This window comes from Colias eurytheme, chromosome 13 (assembly GCF_061535395.1).
Source record: "Colias eurytheme isolate Ceu_HAF_F1 chromosome 13, ilColEury1 Martin Lab GWU primary, whole genome shotgun sequence".
Taxonomy (NCBI): Eukaryota; Metazoa; Arthropoda; class Insecta; order Lepidoptera; family Pieridae; genus Colias; species Colias eurytheme.
The window spans coordinates 9,928,514-9,947,719 of record NC_142992.1 but is presented as its reverse complement, the minus strand read 5'-3'; the positions used below and the strand labels follow the sequence as shown (position 1 = coordinate 9,947,719).

Sequence of the window (19,206 nt, the reverse complement as noted above, 5' to 3'; positions counted from 1 at the left end):
GACAAACTTGACTAAAGCACAGATAATGTGAACGCACAGATGCAAACGTCCGAGAACGAATCGAAGTCAAGGGTGGCAGCGATTCAGAATAAACGGAACGCATTCTAATGTTGACACTTGACATTTACTTCTGACAGATTTGTAGTTGACGGATGCGGACGCGGTGTATTTATTTTATATTTGAGGTTAATTGTGATTTGTGTTTAATTCGGCATTTAATTATTCCTACATTTGAAACTTTCTGTATCTAGAATCTGTTTAAAATACCTATTTATAATGGCTAAGCATCATCCTGATCTGATTTTCTGCAGAAAACAGCCTGGCGTCGGTAAGTCTAGTGATTTTGTTTTGTTGTGGCCTTTGGGATGAGAATTTTGCAGTTTTATTTCATATAAATTGTATTTTATAATTATTTCAGCTATTGGACGTTTATGCGAGAAGTGTGACGGTAAATGCGTAATCTGCGACTCGTATGTACGACCCTGCACTTTGGTGCGAATATGTGATGAATGTAACTACGGTTCTTATCAAGGAAGATGTGTTATTTGCGGAGGTCCTGGAGTTTCTGACGCGTATTATTGCAAAGAATGCACTATTCAAGAAAAAGACGTAAGTTTATCGAGAATTTCTTATTCTTATCCTATGTCATATACTTTCTATAAAGTTGTTTTATGTTGCTTGGCTTTTGTAAGCTTTATTAATGTATTAACATTTAATTTTCAGCGAGATGGATGCCCGAAGATTGTGAACCTCGGTAGTTCCAAGACTGATCTCTTCTATGAGAGAAAGAAGTATGGTTTTAGAAGGCACTAGCAGTAACTTTTTTCTAGTTTGTGTAAACTAGAACAAATATGGACTGATGTGTTTTTTTATGTGTGATTAAGATTCATAATGAATGTATCAAGTGGAGAAGTATCATTTCAATGTGCTGTATTATTTTTAAACATGTCTAAAATATGAGGAAGAGTATCTATCTCGCTATACTAAAATTTCTCTCAAGGATTTACTATTACTTGAGACTATGTACTACGATGTATTGAGTTTGACTAGCAGTTCTAGAAGTAATGTTCTAATTACATAAAATACCGCAAATTAATAAAGAACTACTTTCAATGTCATCGTTTAAAAGTCAGTGAAGACAGTATATTATCAGGATTGATCTATTACATATACAAAGCTAATATTTCTATATGAATTTAGAAACTCCTAATTTACTACCTGTGTAACCTTTGCCTGTAATATATAACTGTGTTAGAATAATTTTTGAAATGATGTAGTATAATATGTATTCTTAAATAAGACAAATTTTAGTGTAAGGAGCATTGTCACATTGAAATAAAACAAATGTTTAATTCAAATATATTTATTTTTATTTTTAACTACAATTTTTCTTCCTTAATGACTTATATGAGACTAACACTGTGGAAAAATAACTCTGTTATATTTTTAAGATAAATTAAAAAAGCATTTGTAACTATTTGAAATTAGTTTCAAATTTTTACTTTAATTATAGGATATGACATAAATAAATAATAGGATATGAAGGCATTCTATGATTTATGTTTGAAACATAACCGAAGGTATACTCTTTTTTATTATTATTATTGTACAATAGGGGAGCGCTTGGCCACAATCTCGCCTGATGGTAAGCTGAGTAGTGGCCTAAGATGGAGCGCGCTTCCCTAAAATGTACCTGTTCACTCTCCTCTTGAAGACCTCCAAATTGTACTTGTCGGGGAACACAGATTCAGGAAGCATGTTCCAGTCCCTAGCGGTTTGAATAAAGAAGTGACAATCCGAACCGCTTCAACTCAAATAACTTCATATTTACATAACACATCTAACAATTTGTTTATAAACCAAGTTTTGTAAATTGAAACTGCAAAACTGCTGATAGTAAATAATACTGCTGTCTGTATTGTAGACATTAACAATTTTGCACCTAAATAATATTCAAACAAGGTATAGACATTATATCAATATCTGGATAAAATTAAAATATCTACTGTTATTCACACAAGCACAAATATGTCTAGAAAATAGATATATTATTGTCTTTATTGCCATACTTAATTTATTAAACTAATATATTTTACTTCTTCTAATTAATGTAGGGTAGACGCAAATTTATATACACAATATCATCATTTTACAAATAATAACACAATAATTTCTTAATATTGACATAGTTAATTTAATTGAAAGTTATATTTTCACACTTGTGGTGTATTTTTCACAATATACTTGATTATCTTTATGAGAATTTTGGAAACATTTCCTCTTAAGGAATGAAATGGCCTCTTAAGGAATTGTGCATCTACCTATACCTAATATAAAATAATATACACAAATAAAAAATATGCATAATTCACTTATCTATCTTCACTGGTAACACTATTGGTAGAACTTGCTGTGTTCGTCCAGATATTCGATTCATTTGATCCAACATGGGAGTACGCTGGTCGAGCAGGTATTATTGGAGATCTGATGCAAACGCTAGAGGATAATATAATTGTTTCATTATTGTGTGCTATAGTTTCAGAAATTGATATTTTTGGTTTTATGGCATTCAAATGCTTTATGTTCTTTATAAATTTATATTCATTCGGAAATTCATAGCTGCGAATGAAAACATCTATGTATTTGTGCTCTAATAACGAATGGGCTTACATAGGTTCTTAAATATATTATATGAGTATGGTATTGATCTTCACGTTTGAAATACGGTTTGGATATGGACCAATTAATATGCTTATTATAATATGTATATGTATAAAAAAGCTATTCTTTGTATAAAATACGGTGCTAGGAAGTTTTATAGTCATTGTATTGATAATAATTTGATTTATTTACAATACTATAATTGTTTAGAATTTTAAATGAACCTGTGTAACATTTTAATTTTCATGCAGTGTTGTACATGCTGAAATTCCACTGGTCATTAATTATAATTTATTTTAAAATTTTATTATAATAGTTTAAGATTTTAAACCACAGAACAGTAAAGTAGATAGAAGTGTGATGTGGGCGTGGCCCACGTGTCACTTGTAAGGTAAGATCACCTAACTTGCTCTCAGTTGTGCGCAGAAAAATATTCGAGTCGGTTGTCAGCTGTCAAACCTTTTTTCCGTATTTATTCATTAATTAGGACGTGTTGTTCGGTATTAGAGTGCAAAAATGATAGCAGACGAAATAATATCAGCAATGGAGGCATTTCATACCATCGGTAAGTCTTATTTTTATTTATTTTACATATAATATTTTATGTTACCGTCAAATGTGGCTACTTGACCTTTACTTGGCAACTTGACCACACCTTCCGTTTAACAACAAAATATCAAATTTTGTAGAATTGAAAACAAATTGACCTAACGTATCGATGTTGGTAGGTTTTTAAAATATTAATTGGCAACATATTTTAATTTTAAAGCGGTAACGCTGTTGGTTCTCGCAATATAACGTATCGAAGTGTGACTGTGACTAAGGATCTTTTGCCGGTGTCAGTATTATTATGTTTGTAGAGCTTAAACTGCACATCTCAGGTGAGTACAGTTTTGATATGTTGTGTAATAAACCCTAGAGATTGATTTTACAGTGGGAACTATCCAACTTTAGGCTCATCTGTCGAAATATTTGCTTGGGCATTGATGCCTCAGGTTAGGTCAAGTTGCCATTGACGGCTGCGTGGCAACTTGACCTACGCCTAGGGTTGACACAAAAAATAACGTGACTGCATTTTTTCCTTTTTTTATCTGTTTCGAGTTTTGCATAGTAAAATCAATAAATTTGCTGTAAATTTCGGACAATCCAGATACTTATACTCTCTTTGATGACAACGATTTAGCATATTTCTAATGAAAAATAAATGTTTCCTTACCTATTAATAAATACCTATGAGTATTAAGTAATATACATATACATATGTATTAAATTTAGTTTAATAAATAAATAGTTCATTAAAATTTGTGTCTTGTTTGTGACAACCCTATCCGATATGTAATGCTTTGTATGAAATCATTACAAATCCCGTGGCAACTTGACCAGGTAGCCAGAGCCTAACAGTTTTTTGTAAAACTTCGGGCTGCAATATTTAAAAAGTCGAAGAATTAAAAAGTAATAGCAACTTAGCCTAAAACAAGAATGTTAAGCATCTACCTATGAAAACTGATGTGCAAGGTCAAGATACCACATCAGTGTCAACTTGACCTGTATTACGTTTATTTGTAAATAATGTAAGATTCAATATATTTTAAAGAAATACCTAGTAAAAGTGAATGATGAAATCATTCATGACATGAACAAATCATAAAATGTTAATAAAAGTTTAATATAAATAAGTTAGCTAAGAAAAAGTAAAAAAATGTGGTCAAGTAGCCACATTTGACCGGTATATCTTCGCTTGTAATAATTTGTCAAAATTGTATACAAATATCTAGTCAAAATGAACCTTAATCCGTAAGAAATTAGTACTATTATAGATTGAACAGCAAACAAGAATTTCTGGAATATTATTGCAATAAACAAACGAATGTCGCTTTAGTGATGCTTGTGGCGCATATCGACAGTATCGATACTTTAGAAAAGACAAACATTATAAATATTAAATTTTATTTTATTTTTCCGTAGCTTTCATTTGTCCAATTTATTTACAGATTTCCCAAAGAGGCTAATTTAAAAGAGAAATGGATAAATGCAACGTGACGAGTTAACTGAATGCCGAACAGCACTACAAACCTACGGCAGTTCCAAGATTTAAAATAATGCATATTTTCTGTTTGTATTTTGTAAATATAGATTAATACTATTCTATTCCGTTTTTTATTTAATAATAATAATATAAAAAGAAGTACTTAGTAGTAATAAACATACTCCAAAATGTGACACATTATACTATACTCTAAAAAATATTTATTTGTGAATTATCGATATCTCGATATCGATAACAAGGCTGACATCCCTCAGGGCATAGCATCAGATAAATATCAAGTTAATGTCATTAATGTTGAGTGACACAAATTTCAACCTTATCTCTATATGTTGAGGTTCAAAGTTATATCTATTGAAAACTAACGCCCTCTGTTGTGGAGTAGCTGAATGTTTTTCGAATTTGGAATTTCTGTGCAATGAGAAACAAAACAGCTAATATACCTAGAGATGTTATACTAAAATAAACCGTAACATGGTGCGTTAGGGTACATATTGAAATGCTGAATTTATAACCTAAGTCAGTTTTTACTCAAATTAAGCAGTCCAATCAAAGGCATAGTTTACTTGTAGTGTACTGTATAACTATCGGTTTAAATGTGTGGGTTTGGCGACACTGGTTTTCATACTAATTATGACATTAAAGCACTTCTATTTGTTTTTATTGTTCTGTGTTTTAAACAGTGTATGTCATGCAGTCCAATCTCTTGACTAACCTGTTTTATAAACAGCTCATCCAAATAATGTCCTATGGAGAAATATTCGAAACAGGAATTTTAATAATTATTTTTAATCTTCAATTCTGAATCTGGGTTAGATATTATTTATTTGAAAGGTAAAATTTAGGTACATAACATTACTAAAGACTCCTTGAAAAATAAGAAAATTCTTTGAGGGTAGATGATAAAAGCAAACCATACAATGAGATAATTTTTTAATGGCATAAAGTTGGACTTAAACTTCAAAAAATGAGGTAACTTAAAGACGAAACGGAATCCATTTAATGCATTTATTAGATTAACAAATTAACTCACATTCTCTCTGCTTTATCGAGACGCTATTGTACACATAACAAAATAGCAATTTAAAAAATCAGTTCATACTGAGCTACTTACGAATTAACGTCTTCCAATTGGTCAATATCTTCTGTGATTTTACAAGCTGGTTCCATACCGTCTAAAATTGCCTATATTTTAAAGTTTAAATATACTTATTAACATCTCCAACATCTTCAGCAGTTTCTGCTCCCTGCTCAATATCTTCTAGGTCCTTACTTGGTTTCATGTCATCTAAAATTGTCTATATTTTTAATTTTTTATCTACTTACGAATTAACATCTTCCAGTTTCTTGAGCAATCTTTAGTTTTTCCTGGTCAATATCTTCTGGGTCCTTACTTGGTTTCATATCTTCTAAAACTGCCTATATTTTAAAGTTTAAATTTACTTACGAATTAACATCTCCAACATCTTGAGCAGTTTCTGCTCCCTGCTCAATATCTTCTAGGTCCTTACTAGGTTTCATGTCATCTAAAATTGCCTATATTTCTAATTTAATATCTACTTACGAATTAACATCTTCCAGTTTCTTGAGCAATCTCTCGTTCTCTCTGCTCAATATCTCCTGGTCCCTCGCCAGCTGGTCTCTTATCGAGAAGAGTTCTGTGTTCTCGTGTCGCAGTGCTGAGTTCTCTTCCATGTGCAGTTGGATCAGTTCGACTAGTTCTGATTGTGGAAGTTGGTACAGTTTGTTTGGTTCGATTGGGAGTTGGCGTTTTCTTTGGCCTGTGGGCGTTTTGATTTTTGTTATGTTTGGTAGAATTTTTTTGTTCTGTTGTGGTAGAATATAAGGTTAGCAAGATTTAGTGGTAGGGATTTTATTTAGAAAAATGTTCTAACGAAGTTGATGTTTTTTTATTTTATATTTTACCGTTGAGTTCAATTTCTGCTTTTTTGTATTTAATTTGGCAAGAATATATTTTATCTTGTAAGGGCTTATTTCGAAAATTTCCAGATTCATATTAAAATACGCTAATTCGATTAAAAAACTTACCGTAAGCATCCATATTGTAATCTGTCTGTATGTGAAGTGCTGTGCGGAGATGACTATTCTCGGCTTGTAGACTTTCTACTTCTCGTTTCAGACTAAGGATCAAAGCATCTCTTGCATCCTACATGAATAATAACATCATCATCATTACTATTTGAGATTTTTGAAGTGAAACTTCTTTAGGCGCGTTGAGAGTAACATTTCAAAGTCGCGTCATGGCAATACCGTCACGTCATGAAGTAAAGCGACGATTTTGGTATCTTTGCATCTTGCCAAAGAAGTTTCACTTCTGACACGTGTGCTCGGCACAAACCTTCTTTCTTCTGATAATTAATTCTATTCACCAAGTTTTTCACAAAATTATTTTCAGAACTTCTCTATAACTAACCCTTACACCTAAATTATGCATAGCTTCTTTTAAAATATCCAATACATTTACTCCTAGATAAAGTTCAAAGTCTACTACAAAACTTACCATTTTTACAATAGGTTTTGATTTGATCTTTTTAGCTCTTGCTGCGTATCGTAGTGTGTTTATTGTCTCGCTCAAATTTGACTTCGTTGGGGCTATACACGCAATCTATAAATTTTAAGGATTTGTTCAGTAGCATGAATAATTCTATTTTCTTCAGAGGTTTCTAATTTATTTCCTTCAATTTATTTTTCTTACTTAGTTATTTTAGGAAAGTAATTTTTAAAACTTCAAATATTGAGGATAGTAATTTTTATAAGAGTTCCCAGTTGACATTATTTTAAACTCTTTGATCGAGGTCAGTCTGGTCAGTTAATTCTGAATATGGTAATTTGGTTAATCTATATCGGAACAATTATTATTTATGATATAATAATTGATAACCTTAGTCCTTACCATAAGTGTAACTCCGTTCCCAGCAAGACTGTCAGCCAGCAATTTGGTCAGCTTACTGTCTCTGTAGGGTATGTGACCACGCTTCTTGCCATCACTTAGTTGAGCTATACAATATCCTGAAAATTGTACAGGAAAATAATGTTAATGTTATCGTAGCTTTAGTGAAAATGAAATTTCAATCGTCTCTGTTTTTATTATGATGAAATTTTAAGGGACTTAAGTTCATCAACACCAGTAAAGTGTTTCAAGCGTGATGTTTTGAAAACCAAACTTGGTAGATCAGTTAAATTATTAGTAAGTTCTTAATCACGAAATAGAGTTTTTAGAAAAAATGCGAAGGCTTTAAAAAGTTACCTATGAGATTTTTATTTACCTACTTCTCTTTTGAGGATTTTTTATAAAAGGCGGGCAATTCTGACAAGCAACGGAATAAATACATAAACTCACTAGAACTAAATAAATAAGTATTTTACTAATTCCGTAATATTTTAGAAAATGTACTCACCCAAAACCATCAAACTCCGATTAATATTATTCGCCTCTTCCAAAGTCTTTCCCGTACTATTGGTCCGTTTGGTCATCTCACTGCCCGCAAGGTCCACGAAGTTGATCTTCCCGTGTGTAGAGCATGTGACGTCACCGTCAGTTCGCACGTCCCGTCTCACTCGCACACATAGTAATGTGTGTGAGCGGGAAGAGTGCGAGTTCATTGAGTGAGAACCGACTGCGCGGTTACGCATACCTATACAATAATAATGGTAGATTTGGTAGAGGGAAGTCTAAATCTTTACAGGTCTATGGACGAAACAATATGGACTATGGAGCAAAGGTAGAAGTAGATTTAGAAATGAAGTCTAAATGTAGAGACGTCTATGTACAAAATTTAATTTCGTTAAAATTGAGGTCCACGAAGTTAATATTAATTGTTATTTATTTAACACGAAGTTAGTTCATATATTAGTAACATTATCCAGCCTCGTACATGTCCTTTATTAATATGGTTGCCTGGAAGAGATTGCTTTAAGCAATAAGGCCGCCTTTTGTGCACTTACCGTATTCATGTTTTCTTGTTAAATTATGTTTTTATTACTGGTACTTGTACAATAAAGTGTCATAAATAAATAAATAAATAAATTATCTACACGTACCTACCAAGTACCTAACTGCTACGGTACTGAGGAGATTTTGAAATGAAGCTTACCTGAGGGAGGTCTAAACGTGCAAAAGGTATGGAAGGTATGGAGTTTGTGAGCGAGCCAATTGTTTATTGAGTGAGAATGGAAAATCTTACAAATATTTTGCTAGTAGGTATATGTACCTACTTCTTAATTAATTCTCATAAAAATCTATATACCTTCTTCCAGTACAGCAAATAGATCGTCTAACTCTTCACAGTCTACCATAAACAAGTTTTCTACGTAAAAGCTTCGACTCTCTTTTGACCATCGCACTTGGAGCGGTTTTCTTGCACTGCCGGGGTTTAGTAAATCTATCACCTTGAAGAAATCAATATTGTTAAAATAAATGAATCTAAATTACTAATTAGTGATATAAGTATATAAAGTCAAGCTATTTAAGGTTATAAAAAAAAATTGTCTGTCTGTCTGTATGTTCAGGCATCACGTGAAAACTAACGGTTTAATTTCGATGAAACTTGGTATAATTATACCTCATTATCCTGGGCATAAAATAGGATACTTTTTATCCCGGAAAAATACGTAGGAAAAAATTAATCTTAATTTTTCTTAATTTTTCCGCGCGGACGGAGTCGCGGGCGGAAGCTAGTATTAACTTAATTTAGAATTGCAAATAAAAACGAAACAATTTTTATACCTTTTCATTATAAATCTCCAGAAATGAAGCTTTTAGCACAAAATGGCTCTCCGGCTGATCTCGTATCAGACGGAACAGATACACAAACGATCTGACAACCAGACCGTGGTCTGGCGCGTATGGACTCGCACCACTTTCTACCTGAATTGGAAATAATATAATAAGAATTATATTTTTAATAGAGGTATCAAAAACAATGAAGAATGAAATCATGCTATTTTCGTTATTGTTACCTATTTCCCTATTTGTATCACACCCCATTCTGAATTCATTATAAACTCAGATCAAACATTTATTTATTCAATTAGACTTCTAGAAGAAATTATCATCGAAAGAATCGTCATAACATAGTTTATCCATTTGGCATTTACTAACGGTTTGAATAGCAGTTTCTACAGAGAAGTACCGGCAAGAAACTCTGTTGTTAATTTGGATATCTGATTCGTCAGTCCTGTCATGTTTATGAATTCAATAATCTATACTAATATTATAAAGAGGAAAGGTTTGTATGTATGTATGTATGGTTTTCACGCATAAGCTACTGGACCGATTTTGATGAAATTTGGCACAGATAATCTTTAGACCCTGAGAAAGAACATAGGCTACTTTTTATTGCGAAATATGTACCACGGGCGAAGCCGGGGCGGACCGCTAGTCAGGTTATAAAAATGTCTATAATCAGTTATTCTTTAATTATAAGAGGAATTTAATATGTAGTAAAAATGGAGCAGGAAGAATAATTTCGTCGCTTTCTGGGAATAACCTATAGGTACCAAAAAAATTTCCATCAATTATTTTGATTCCAATCAATCTAAATTAAACCTCGTTATTGTTTACGTAACAACATTAAAGAAAGGCTAACAAAAACAAAGTGGTAAATCCGTAGATAATATTATCATTAACATACCGTTGGATACACGCGAAGAGCTTTTAGTTGTCAGGTCAATATCAAATGCAATTACTGGTATTATCACATACTGAGTGATTTTCCTGTTATTTGTTGAAAAATTGATGGCTTTTTTCGTAGTGAAGTAAACGAAATGTTAAAACTAGGCCTACGCTCAAAATACTAAGTTAACGTACTTAAGGGAATTTTCTCATTTTGTTTTTGGAATGTTCTGGAAGTTGAGCCAGAAATTGGGTACCTATCCATAAGTATACAAACAATATCTAATAATTACGATAGTAACTTTGTCCTGGTTAGTTCTGTCTACTAGGTTTTGCTAGACTCCGAACGTAATATTGAAAATAAAGATGAAACCTTGCTAAAGTTTGTTAGAATACCTCTTAAAGTGGTTGAAAGAGGGCTGGACATTTTTTATTTGTATATGAGAAACTAATGTCGCGTGTAAAGGTATTACATAAAATGTCATGCTTATCAGCTATTTTTTATCAAGAATTTAAAATAAATTTTATTTCATGCAAATAAAGTTCAATTTGTCTTGTCGAATAATTCGCGGTTATTTGTCTATACCTCGCGTATGAAGGTGACAATCGATCCGATTGACCATTGATGTCGTATGCAGTGAAAGGTTATGATTATTATGTGGTAGGACGATTTTTTAAAACTTTCATACATTTTTATAAATGTATGGAGGGTAGTTAGTTCTTAATGTGGTTATCCAGAAATGGTTTCAGAAGTCTCCTACCCACATATACCTGAAAAAAAAAGAATATTCCTATCAAATCCACTTACCAATCCAGGTGGTCCAGTAAGAGTGTGAGTTTTCCCACTACCAGTCTGTCCGTAACAAAATGCAGTACAGGAGAACCCCTCTACCGCCATCTCTAATAACCGCTTCACACCGGAATATTCTAGAACGTCTTCCTGTTGAAATGTTTAATTCTACTGAATTTTCAGGAAATATTATAATAGGAGAAGAAACTACCTGTTGGTACTTTAATAGTAAAATATGAATGACATGATGAAACAAAACGTGTCTCCAAATTTCAAGATTTCAAAAGATTAACAAACTCGTGATTCTCTTTCGAGAAATACGTATACATAATATTATATATACATAACTAGTTCGTAGTAGCTAATTACAAAGATTTTTTTTAATTTAAATTCAATTTCAAATCATCCAATTCCTTTTGGAGTATGTACTTAACGAAAATGTAATTAAAAAATTAAACGAGAGAAGGATCAACATAATAAATGAAATATAGGTACCTAATCGACCAGTAATAAGCTAGCAAAATTCATAAGAAATGCAAAAAATAACTAGGGTCCATTTAAAATCCTACATTTACAGTATTTTTACATCATTTGTTTTACCTGTGTTGCTGCCGGTTCAAAAACAACATTATAGGAGAATACTTTAGGCTTCTGCCCGGGTGTAGTTCCGTGGCATATGATTTGTCCTTTCCCGGGGAATTCGAGCATATTTACCTCCCGCACTGACCGCTCTTTTTCATTCACTGGTCGTACTCTAAAAAAATATATTTAATGAAAAATGATATTTTTAATGAAAAAATGGAACATGTAAAAGTACTCCATCTTTTCTGTTAATATAATCTCTTTCTTAGTATAGTTCTAATTGAGTTATTTTTTAAACTCGAAGACGTATTAAATCCCTAGAAGACTCTACGTCTGGTAGAGACACAGATCTCCTACTTATTGTTGCAGTCATTTAGGTATGAAAGGGAACTTTTATTGAATATAAAGATTTTCATAATAACTAGAAAACACTTAAATTTTTCGGTTAAAAAAGGTGACACTACAATGATATTGCAGAGATATAAAATAGGTGATACTAAAGTTAATACACCTGTATTCTTATCTAAAATAATCCCTTGACAGCAAGAGGGATATATTTTGTGCTTTAATTGACAAATAAATAATGAAATAAATGAACTTTTTTTTGTTATTACTGAAATATGTTAACGCAACATCTATTTTAATTGACGCCACCTCGTTAACAGCGGAAAATCGATAGCATTTTATTAGTCAATGTCAACAACCTTCCTGGACATGCCCACATGTGGGGTGTTTTGGAAAAACATTCAATTAAGTTTCTTTGTTAATTTTGTATATTTTCCAAACGTCAGAATTATTGTTCTTATATGTAATAAGTTTCTGTGTTTATATTCAAAAAATATCTTGTAAATATTTGAACCTTTCTGAAATCTGACTGGATACATTATTTAATTGCGATATTCTTGACATTAAAAATCTTATTAAATAATATTAACGATCCCATTGGTGTGACGAATATTATGCAATTTTAATTAAAAATTAGAATTAAAGAAATTAGTAACCACGACTATATTTTTAAACAAATTGTTATAAAAAACACCTAGGTACTTATATTTGCTTAAAATACTATGATAATTTATTTTTCTTTTTATTTGCATACTTTTATTACCTTTCAAAATGGAAAAAACAATGACTAAGCTAATTTTTGCGATGTCGACTACAAGATTAGTTCGATCATTTGTTACATGAGAATCTATTCTGTCGTTCTTCAATGTCTTTTTGCTGTATAAATTATATTAGTTTTTTAGAAAAAAATTGGACCGTTTGGGCAAATTTATTTTTATGAAGTTTAATATATTAATCTATAGATACTAGATAGGTACTAGATTAGCACTGTCCACTGAACTAAAAAGTTACAAGTTCAAGCAATAAATAATACCAATTTGAAGATAAATACAATAATAAGACAAAATATTTGAGAACCTTCAAATCAAAATATTTTATCCTTGTTACCTCTGTTAGCTACCACAGTTTCTGTTATCTGTGGCTACCACAATCGAGAGTTTCGTACAAGAAATTATTGGGCGTCTCATCAAAATAAAGCTACTCTTATTTATTAGCTAGCTATTATCTTGATAGTAATCACTTGCAAAAATGGGCGAATGATTCTGGACTATAAATATCGTACCTTTATTTATATTACTCTTACCTTATAACTACGTTAATATTATCCTCGTCAGAGTTAAGAGTAGTGCTGGATCCTCGAGTGCTTCTATCGACGCTGCCGGTTCTACTGCTACCACTTAAAATAATGAAATAGGTAGTTATAAATATCATATAAATAATTTTATTTCGTTTTCTACATTCTTCTGAAACCTAATTTAAGTTGGTTACTTTAAAACCTCTGAAAAGTATTCTAGAATATTTGCATTGTTTTCTCCTCGTGGTTTTTTGAGCATACCTACTAACATCTACTTAACTTGTAACCTTTTATCTTAGGTACAAGAAGTTAAGTAGATGGGATCGTTTTTAGAACGACCTGTTAAAATGGCCCCAATGCAAGTCGTAACTAAGATGCAAATTTAATTTGCTCAGATAATAATAATACAAACATATCTAACCACTCATTTTGAAGTCAAATAAAAAGGAAAATAAATATTAACAAAACTATAAAGTCCATAATAAATAAAAGCTTAGAGAAATTATTTCATAAGTTACATAATATATAAAAGCGATATTCCTGTACATAGAAAACATGTTTGATAGACATATTGGAAGCTATTATTTCCTCAAACACCAATCATTGATAACGATCGAGGCCCGTTGTTTTGATTGTACATCAATGTCAATATATAGGCACATATAGGTATACATATTCGACCTTCTGTGAAATCGGTAAATAAATGTTCCAAGAAAAAAGTATGTGTGCCGAGCACACGTGTCAGAAGTGAAACTACATGGCACGATACAAAGATACCAAAATCGTTTCTTTACTTCATGACGTGACCGTATTGCCTACGCGACCTTGAAATTTTACTCTCAACGCGTATAATAAGTGTCACTTCAAAAATAATTGTTACTTGTAAAAGAATGAAGAGAAAGGAATAGGTAGTTAACTATGTAAACATTTATCAAAAAAATAATTTCTGGTAACTGCTAGACAGTTGTCAATATAGCCTTGAAACTTCAAAAGGTCACATGTTATGTATTAATTAATAGTTAAACATCAATTAAAGTTAGTTTTGCATCTGTTGTATTTCAGGGCGATATAGATTTTAAAGAAAATTGGGTCGATGATGATAATATTTAGGTTAGAAAAAATAAAGAAAACACTTTCAATAAGATAAATCAGATCACAGATCCTTGATAAGTGTATAAAAATATGATAAAAATAAATAGTTTGAATTAAATCTGCCGGTCAAAACGCTTCTACAGGCGTCGCTTACCTACGTACAAACGTCAAACATACAGATTACAGCCTACAGGTGAAGCTAATATAAAACAAGTGTATTCAGACTCATCCAAAGGGTTAAGAAGGGTTAGGCCCTTCTTATGAATGGGTCAAAAAGCTGTCCATAACACATCAATGTGTTTGTGCATGTGTGCGTGAAATTGTCTATGTATTATTTCTGACTCGTGTAGGGTAGTTAAGAATTCATATTGTCAATACTTTGTATTCATATAATTTTATATGGAGTTTTATTTAGTGTTTATTATTTTTATTCAATTCTGATCATGCCATATTCAATCATATTAAATTAGTATTTAAGGCTAATTATGATGAATGATAGTAAAAGGCCAATAGGAATAATATATTGTACCTATTAGGGTTTTATCGAGTGATTGATAAGATCGAATAAATTCAATATAATTGCACGCCTCATAAGCGAAGCGTTGAGGTGGGTACTACTGTCACTTCGCGCAAAACATCTGATTTTTCAAACTTAAAATGTCTTTATGTATCATACATTGCACTTGTAAGATAATACATACACACACATATTAAGAAAAAACACTATTTTTAACGTTCATGATATTTTTGATGTCATTTTTGTTATTTAAACTAGTTAAAAAACAGTTTAAAAAAGTTCTGTCTTGGACGTCCGTGTGTCTGTATGTGCGGATCCTTTTTCTTGTTAACACGATAGCGACCGAAATACTTTACTAATCGAGTCTTTTTTTTTCTCTTACGCTTGAGTATGCTCAGGAATAGAACCCTTTCATTTTTCAGGGTCTGATTCGATGTGGTTTAATTGTTATTAAATAAACAAAAATAATAATTAATAAATATTTATTAAAAAAAAATTATGAGGCGTGCACTTTTGGATTTTCCAAATTATTTATATTTTATATTCCGAGAAAACTGTTTTAACAATCAGGTATTTATATTTAACATTTAGGTATACGTTTACGTTTGGGAAAATTGTTGGACGATTTCTATAAATTCGATTGGTTATTGGTTGGGTATTGGTTGATACAAGTTATCAGTGTGTTTTTGAAAAGAAAATAACGATAAATGCAAATCAATGGTTTCACATTAAAAATATACCTAGGTAAGTACTTATGTAAATATTGACATTGAAAATAAATAGAATAACGTAATAATTTTCTACACATTGGTCGTGAAACTTATTAAGCCATTATATGAATTATAATAAACAACCAAAATTACTAATAAGTAATAACTAAAGGTTTTATCATCATTTCAATTTAATAAAAGCTCTACAAATTGGAAAGCCTACATGCAAGAATGATTCATTTGGTTAGTTTCCAAAAACACTATATTATCACAGTATTACAATATTGTTTGTGATATTATGTTGATTTGGTTAATAGCCATTAGCCAATAGGCCCTGGAAGTATGATTCATGGAAAATAATGAATAAGAAATTTTATTAATTCTGTGTGACCATACGGAATGAAGTAACTAATAATATGATTGTAAGAAGATTTGTTAATAGTTAGATTGGTAAACGAAAGCTGTTAAGTTTGGATTGCATATTTATTATGGACTGATATCATAAACTAAAGAAAAAACTATGAAAAAAGGAAATTACAGTTGCTAAAATAATCGTTTTTCATTCATTATTATTGACATTACGATTAAATAATTGGTGGATTAAGATAGTAATTAGCTTCAACTTTCAGTAAACCAAACTTTAATGCCTCTTAGGGCTAATTTTTCAATCCTTGGGTAAACTTATTCGTCGAATAACGTATGAAACTACCATTTCAAAATGTATTCTTATTGCCCGCAATTGACAGTTTACAGGTGACATTTTAATATTATCGTGTAATACTTTATTGGACGGGTAAGTTTTAACCAGGGATTGAAAAATCTGCCCTTATAAACATAAACTTGTTACAATATACTATTAAAATTAGTTGATATTACACACATAAAATTCAACCAAAAAACGTCAACCAAAATTCCTAGAAAACAAAAATTGAATCACGTATTTCGTCATGGAAACACTGCCCTTTGGCCGTCCATTTACCGTATTCCATTTACAAAAACGGAGGGTTGCGTGCCATGTTAGGGGTGCTAGTGACTGATTGCGCATTTAATATTTATTAGGCAATCTTATACACTTTGTGGTGATGGGTTCAAGGTGGGATTGCGGTTATATGCATAACTAGCTGACAAGATAATGCCTGCAACAGCCTTCTTAAAATTTTTGGGTATGAAAAATAGATGTTGCCCGATGAATAAAAATTAGCAGGAGTATCGGTCAAGCTGTTTCGGAGGAGTTTAATTCCAAACACCATGACAGAAGAATTTTATTCGTAAACTAACTATATCAACTTACGTTGTTCTGTCTTATTTATATATATACTAGCTTTCCGCCCGCGGCTTCGCCCGCGTTTTCAAAGAAAAACCCGTTCCCGTAGGATTTCCGGGATAAAACCTATCCTATGTCCTTTCTCGGGTATCAAAATATCTCTATACCAAATTTCATGCAAATTGGTTCAGTAGTTAAGGCGTGATTGAGTAACAGACAGACAGACAGAGTTACTTTCGCATTTATAATATAAGTATGGATATATATACGTATATATACCTACGGCTTTTTTAAAAGTTCCATTGCAGTTAGTAGAAAAATATAAAAATAGTCATGCAGTCGAGTTTTAATATTCATTTTCACACGCAGTTATAACCTTGCAAAAACTATTTTAACACGCTTTTACTTCATCTGCATGTTTGTATGTAACCGACTCGAGATCTCGATTTTGAGACACTTTAAACGGACAGATTTAATTCAAACTTTGTACACCTATCAACGATCAGGGACAATACAATAATTGCATGGCTTTATGCGCGTATTTTTAACAATATTAATCTTCGTATAGATTAATTTATCTGTTACCTACGTACTTATTTATAAGAATAAACCTATTACTATTATTTACTACTGACAAATCTAAAGAACCTTACCTGCCATTCCTAGATCGACTGCGAAGGCTGTCATCATCTCCAGTCCACTTCACTAACGCTGGCAGCCCCACAGTACTGATGCCTTTTGAGAGCCCTACTCCAGGCTGTTCTGTGCTCCTTGCTTTGCGGGCTTTCAGTTCTATACCTGTTTAATTAATTAAATTAGTAGCTAGGTACCTGATTGGGTTGTAAGTAAAAACATCTATATATTTAAAAATGAAACCCGTTTCGCGTTGTCACGGCATCACGTGTGAACGGCTGAACCGATTTCGTTAATTCTTTTTTTATTATATTCCTTGAAGTACGAGGATGATTGTTATGTAGAGAAAACGTAAATATGTACCATGGGCGAAGCCGGGGCGGACCGCTAATATTTTATAAAATAGGCTTTCTTTTTTAAAAATCCTCGCTAATGTATTGCACATTTCAAAGTTAGTTATTAGTATTACTATTAGATAACAATATAATACTTATTATGATAAAATCGATTCCACATTCTTCAGTTTTGAATTTAGTCAATAGTTTTTAAAGAATTACTTACGTTATATTTTCCCGCAATCAAAAACGTTCGAATTATAAAATTAATTCACACAAAATTTAACACACATTTGATTGCGACTTACTTTTCAAATTGAAAGAGACATTAGGACAAAATTTAAACTTACCGTACTTTGTTGATCCAGCCAACGTCTCAGCAGATTTTGAAATGCTTCTCGACAAAGCAGAAGGAGGCGCTTTCATAGGTGTAGCATGTCTATGGTGGTATACCATGTTTTGTGATAACGGTTGAAACAATTGTAAATTCTTCAACGACATACTCTTTTTTGTAATGTGACATTTTTTTCGTAAAACACAATTTTTGTCATAATACACCCATTAACTTATTAACTGTGTTCTTCAGGTGAAAGGTATTGCTAAATTGTCACTAGTTAATTTTACGACGACTTTTATAGACTAATTTGTTGTTAAATTTTGATAACAACGTTAAAACTTATGCGGGTTTTAATTTCAAACGTATTAGTTTTCTCTTTAATTGCGTATTATAATTTAACTTCACATATGTATGAATGTCCTAAAATATTAATTTAATAATAATTTACAATAGTATTTATTGTTATAATATTTCCCGCGCACAATGACGTCAATTTTTGTTCACAGGATAATTGGCGCCAGTTTTTTCTTTTTCAAAATGGCGACGCGACCGTGTAGAAACCACGCGCGGTTACCACTGATGATTCGATTTTCCCTTACAGACAATAAAGCCAAGTATACACTATTAGTTTTGATCGAAGTTCAATAATAATATGCGAGTAGAAAAATAAAATTTTATTTTTTATGTTTCAATAATGCACATTATTGAAACGTACAGTTGAAACAAATATGATGAAAATTCTCAAATGTTAAAGTTTTTAAACATCGTTTTAATTTCCCAGTTTTTACTTTTGATAAGTCTTTATTTGATTGTGTTTTTTGTCTAACCTAGCGATTAAAATTGTAAAAAAAAAGTAATTTAAACTCCTTGTTGGGGTTACAATAAAAAAAAAAACAACCCGCACTCTTCTTCCACAATATTTCAATACAAAATTCCCTTATTGATTTCCACAGAACATTTTCGGTAA

The 19,206-nt window shown here is 31.6% G+C and overlaps 2 protein-coding genes across 2 annotated transcripts; one reads left to right on the top strand and one right to left on the bottom strand.

The window, feature by feature from the left end:
• Positions 1 to 144: 144 nt before the first annotated feature.
• On the top strand, positions 145 to 1,331 carry Phf5a (PHD finger protein 5a). Its single transcript, XM_090108796.1, has 3 exons — positions 145 to 328; positions 419 to 609; positions 724 to 1,331. The coding sequence occupies exons 1-3, from the start codon at positions 277 to 279 to the stop codon at positions 811 to 813; spliced, it is 333 nt and encodes a 110-aa protein (XP_089964922.1). The 5' UTR covers positions 145 to 276; the 3' UTR covers positions 814 to 1,331.
• A 969-nt stretch (positions 1,332 to 2,300) lies between these two features.
• Positions 2,301 to 18,571, bottom strand: LOC149903631 (kinesin-like protein KIF12). Its single transcript, XM_090108744.1, has 13 exons — positions 18,253 to 18,571; positions 17,588 to 17,732; positions 13,361 to 13,453; positions 11,731 to 11,884; positions 11,149 to 11,280; positions 9,453 to 9,593; positions 8,974 to 9,115; positions 8,125 to 8,361; positions 7,620 to 7,735; positions 7,227 to 7,331; positions 6,755 to 6,872; positions 6,270 to 6,486; positions 2,301 to 2,496 (listed from the first exon to the last, which is right to left on the bottom strand). Exons 1-13 carry the CDS (start codon positions 18,401 to 18,403, stop codon positions 2,373 to 2,375), a joined length of 1,875 nt encoding a protein of 624 aa, XP_089964870.1. The 5' UTR covers positions 18,404 to 18,571; the 3' UTR covers positions 2,301 to 2,372.
• Positions 18,572 to 19,206: the final 635 nt, after the last annotated feature.

Excerpts from the sequence above, each read along its gene's own strand:
- Phf5a (XM_090108796.1), top strand. The coding sequence starts at position 277 with ATGGCTAAGCATCATCCTGATCTGATTTTCTGCAGAAAACAGCCTGGC. Across the intron at positions 329-418 it reads CAGAAAACAGCCTGGCGTCG|CTATTGGACGTTTATGCGAG; the intron begins GTAAGTCTAGTG and ends TAATTATTTCAG. Across the intron at positions 610-723 it reads GCACTATTCAAGAAAAAGAC|CGAGATGGATGCCCGAAGAT; the intron begins GTAAGTTTATCG and ends TTTAATTTTCAG.
- LOC149903631 (XM_090108744.1), bottom strand. The coding sequence starts at position 18,403 with ATGTCGTTGAAGAATTTACAATTGTTTCAACCGTTATCACAAAACATG. Across the intron at positions 8,362-8,973 it reads ATTTGCTGTACTGGAAGAAG|GTATGCGTAACCGCGCAGTC; the intron begins GTATATAGATTT and ends ATTATTGTATAG. Across the intron at positions 6,873-7,226 it reads CAAAACCTATTGTAAAAATG|GATGCAAGAGATGCTTTGAT; the intron begins GTAAGTTTTGTA and ends TTATTCATGTAG.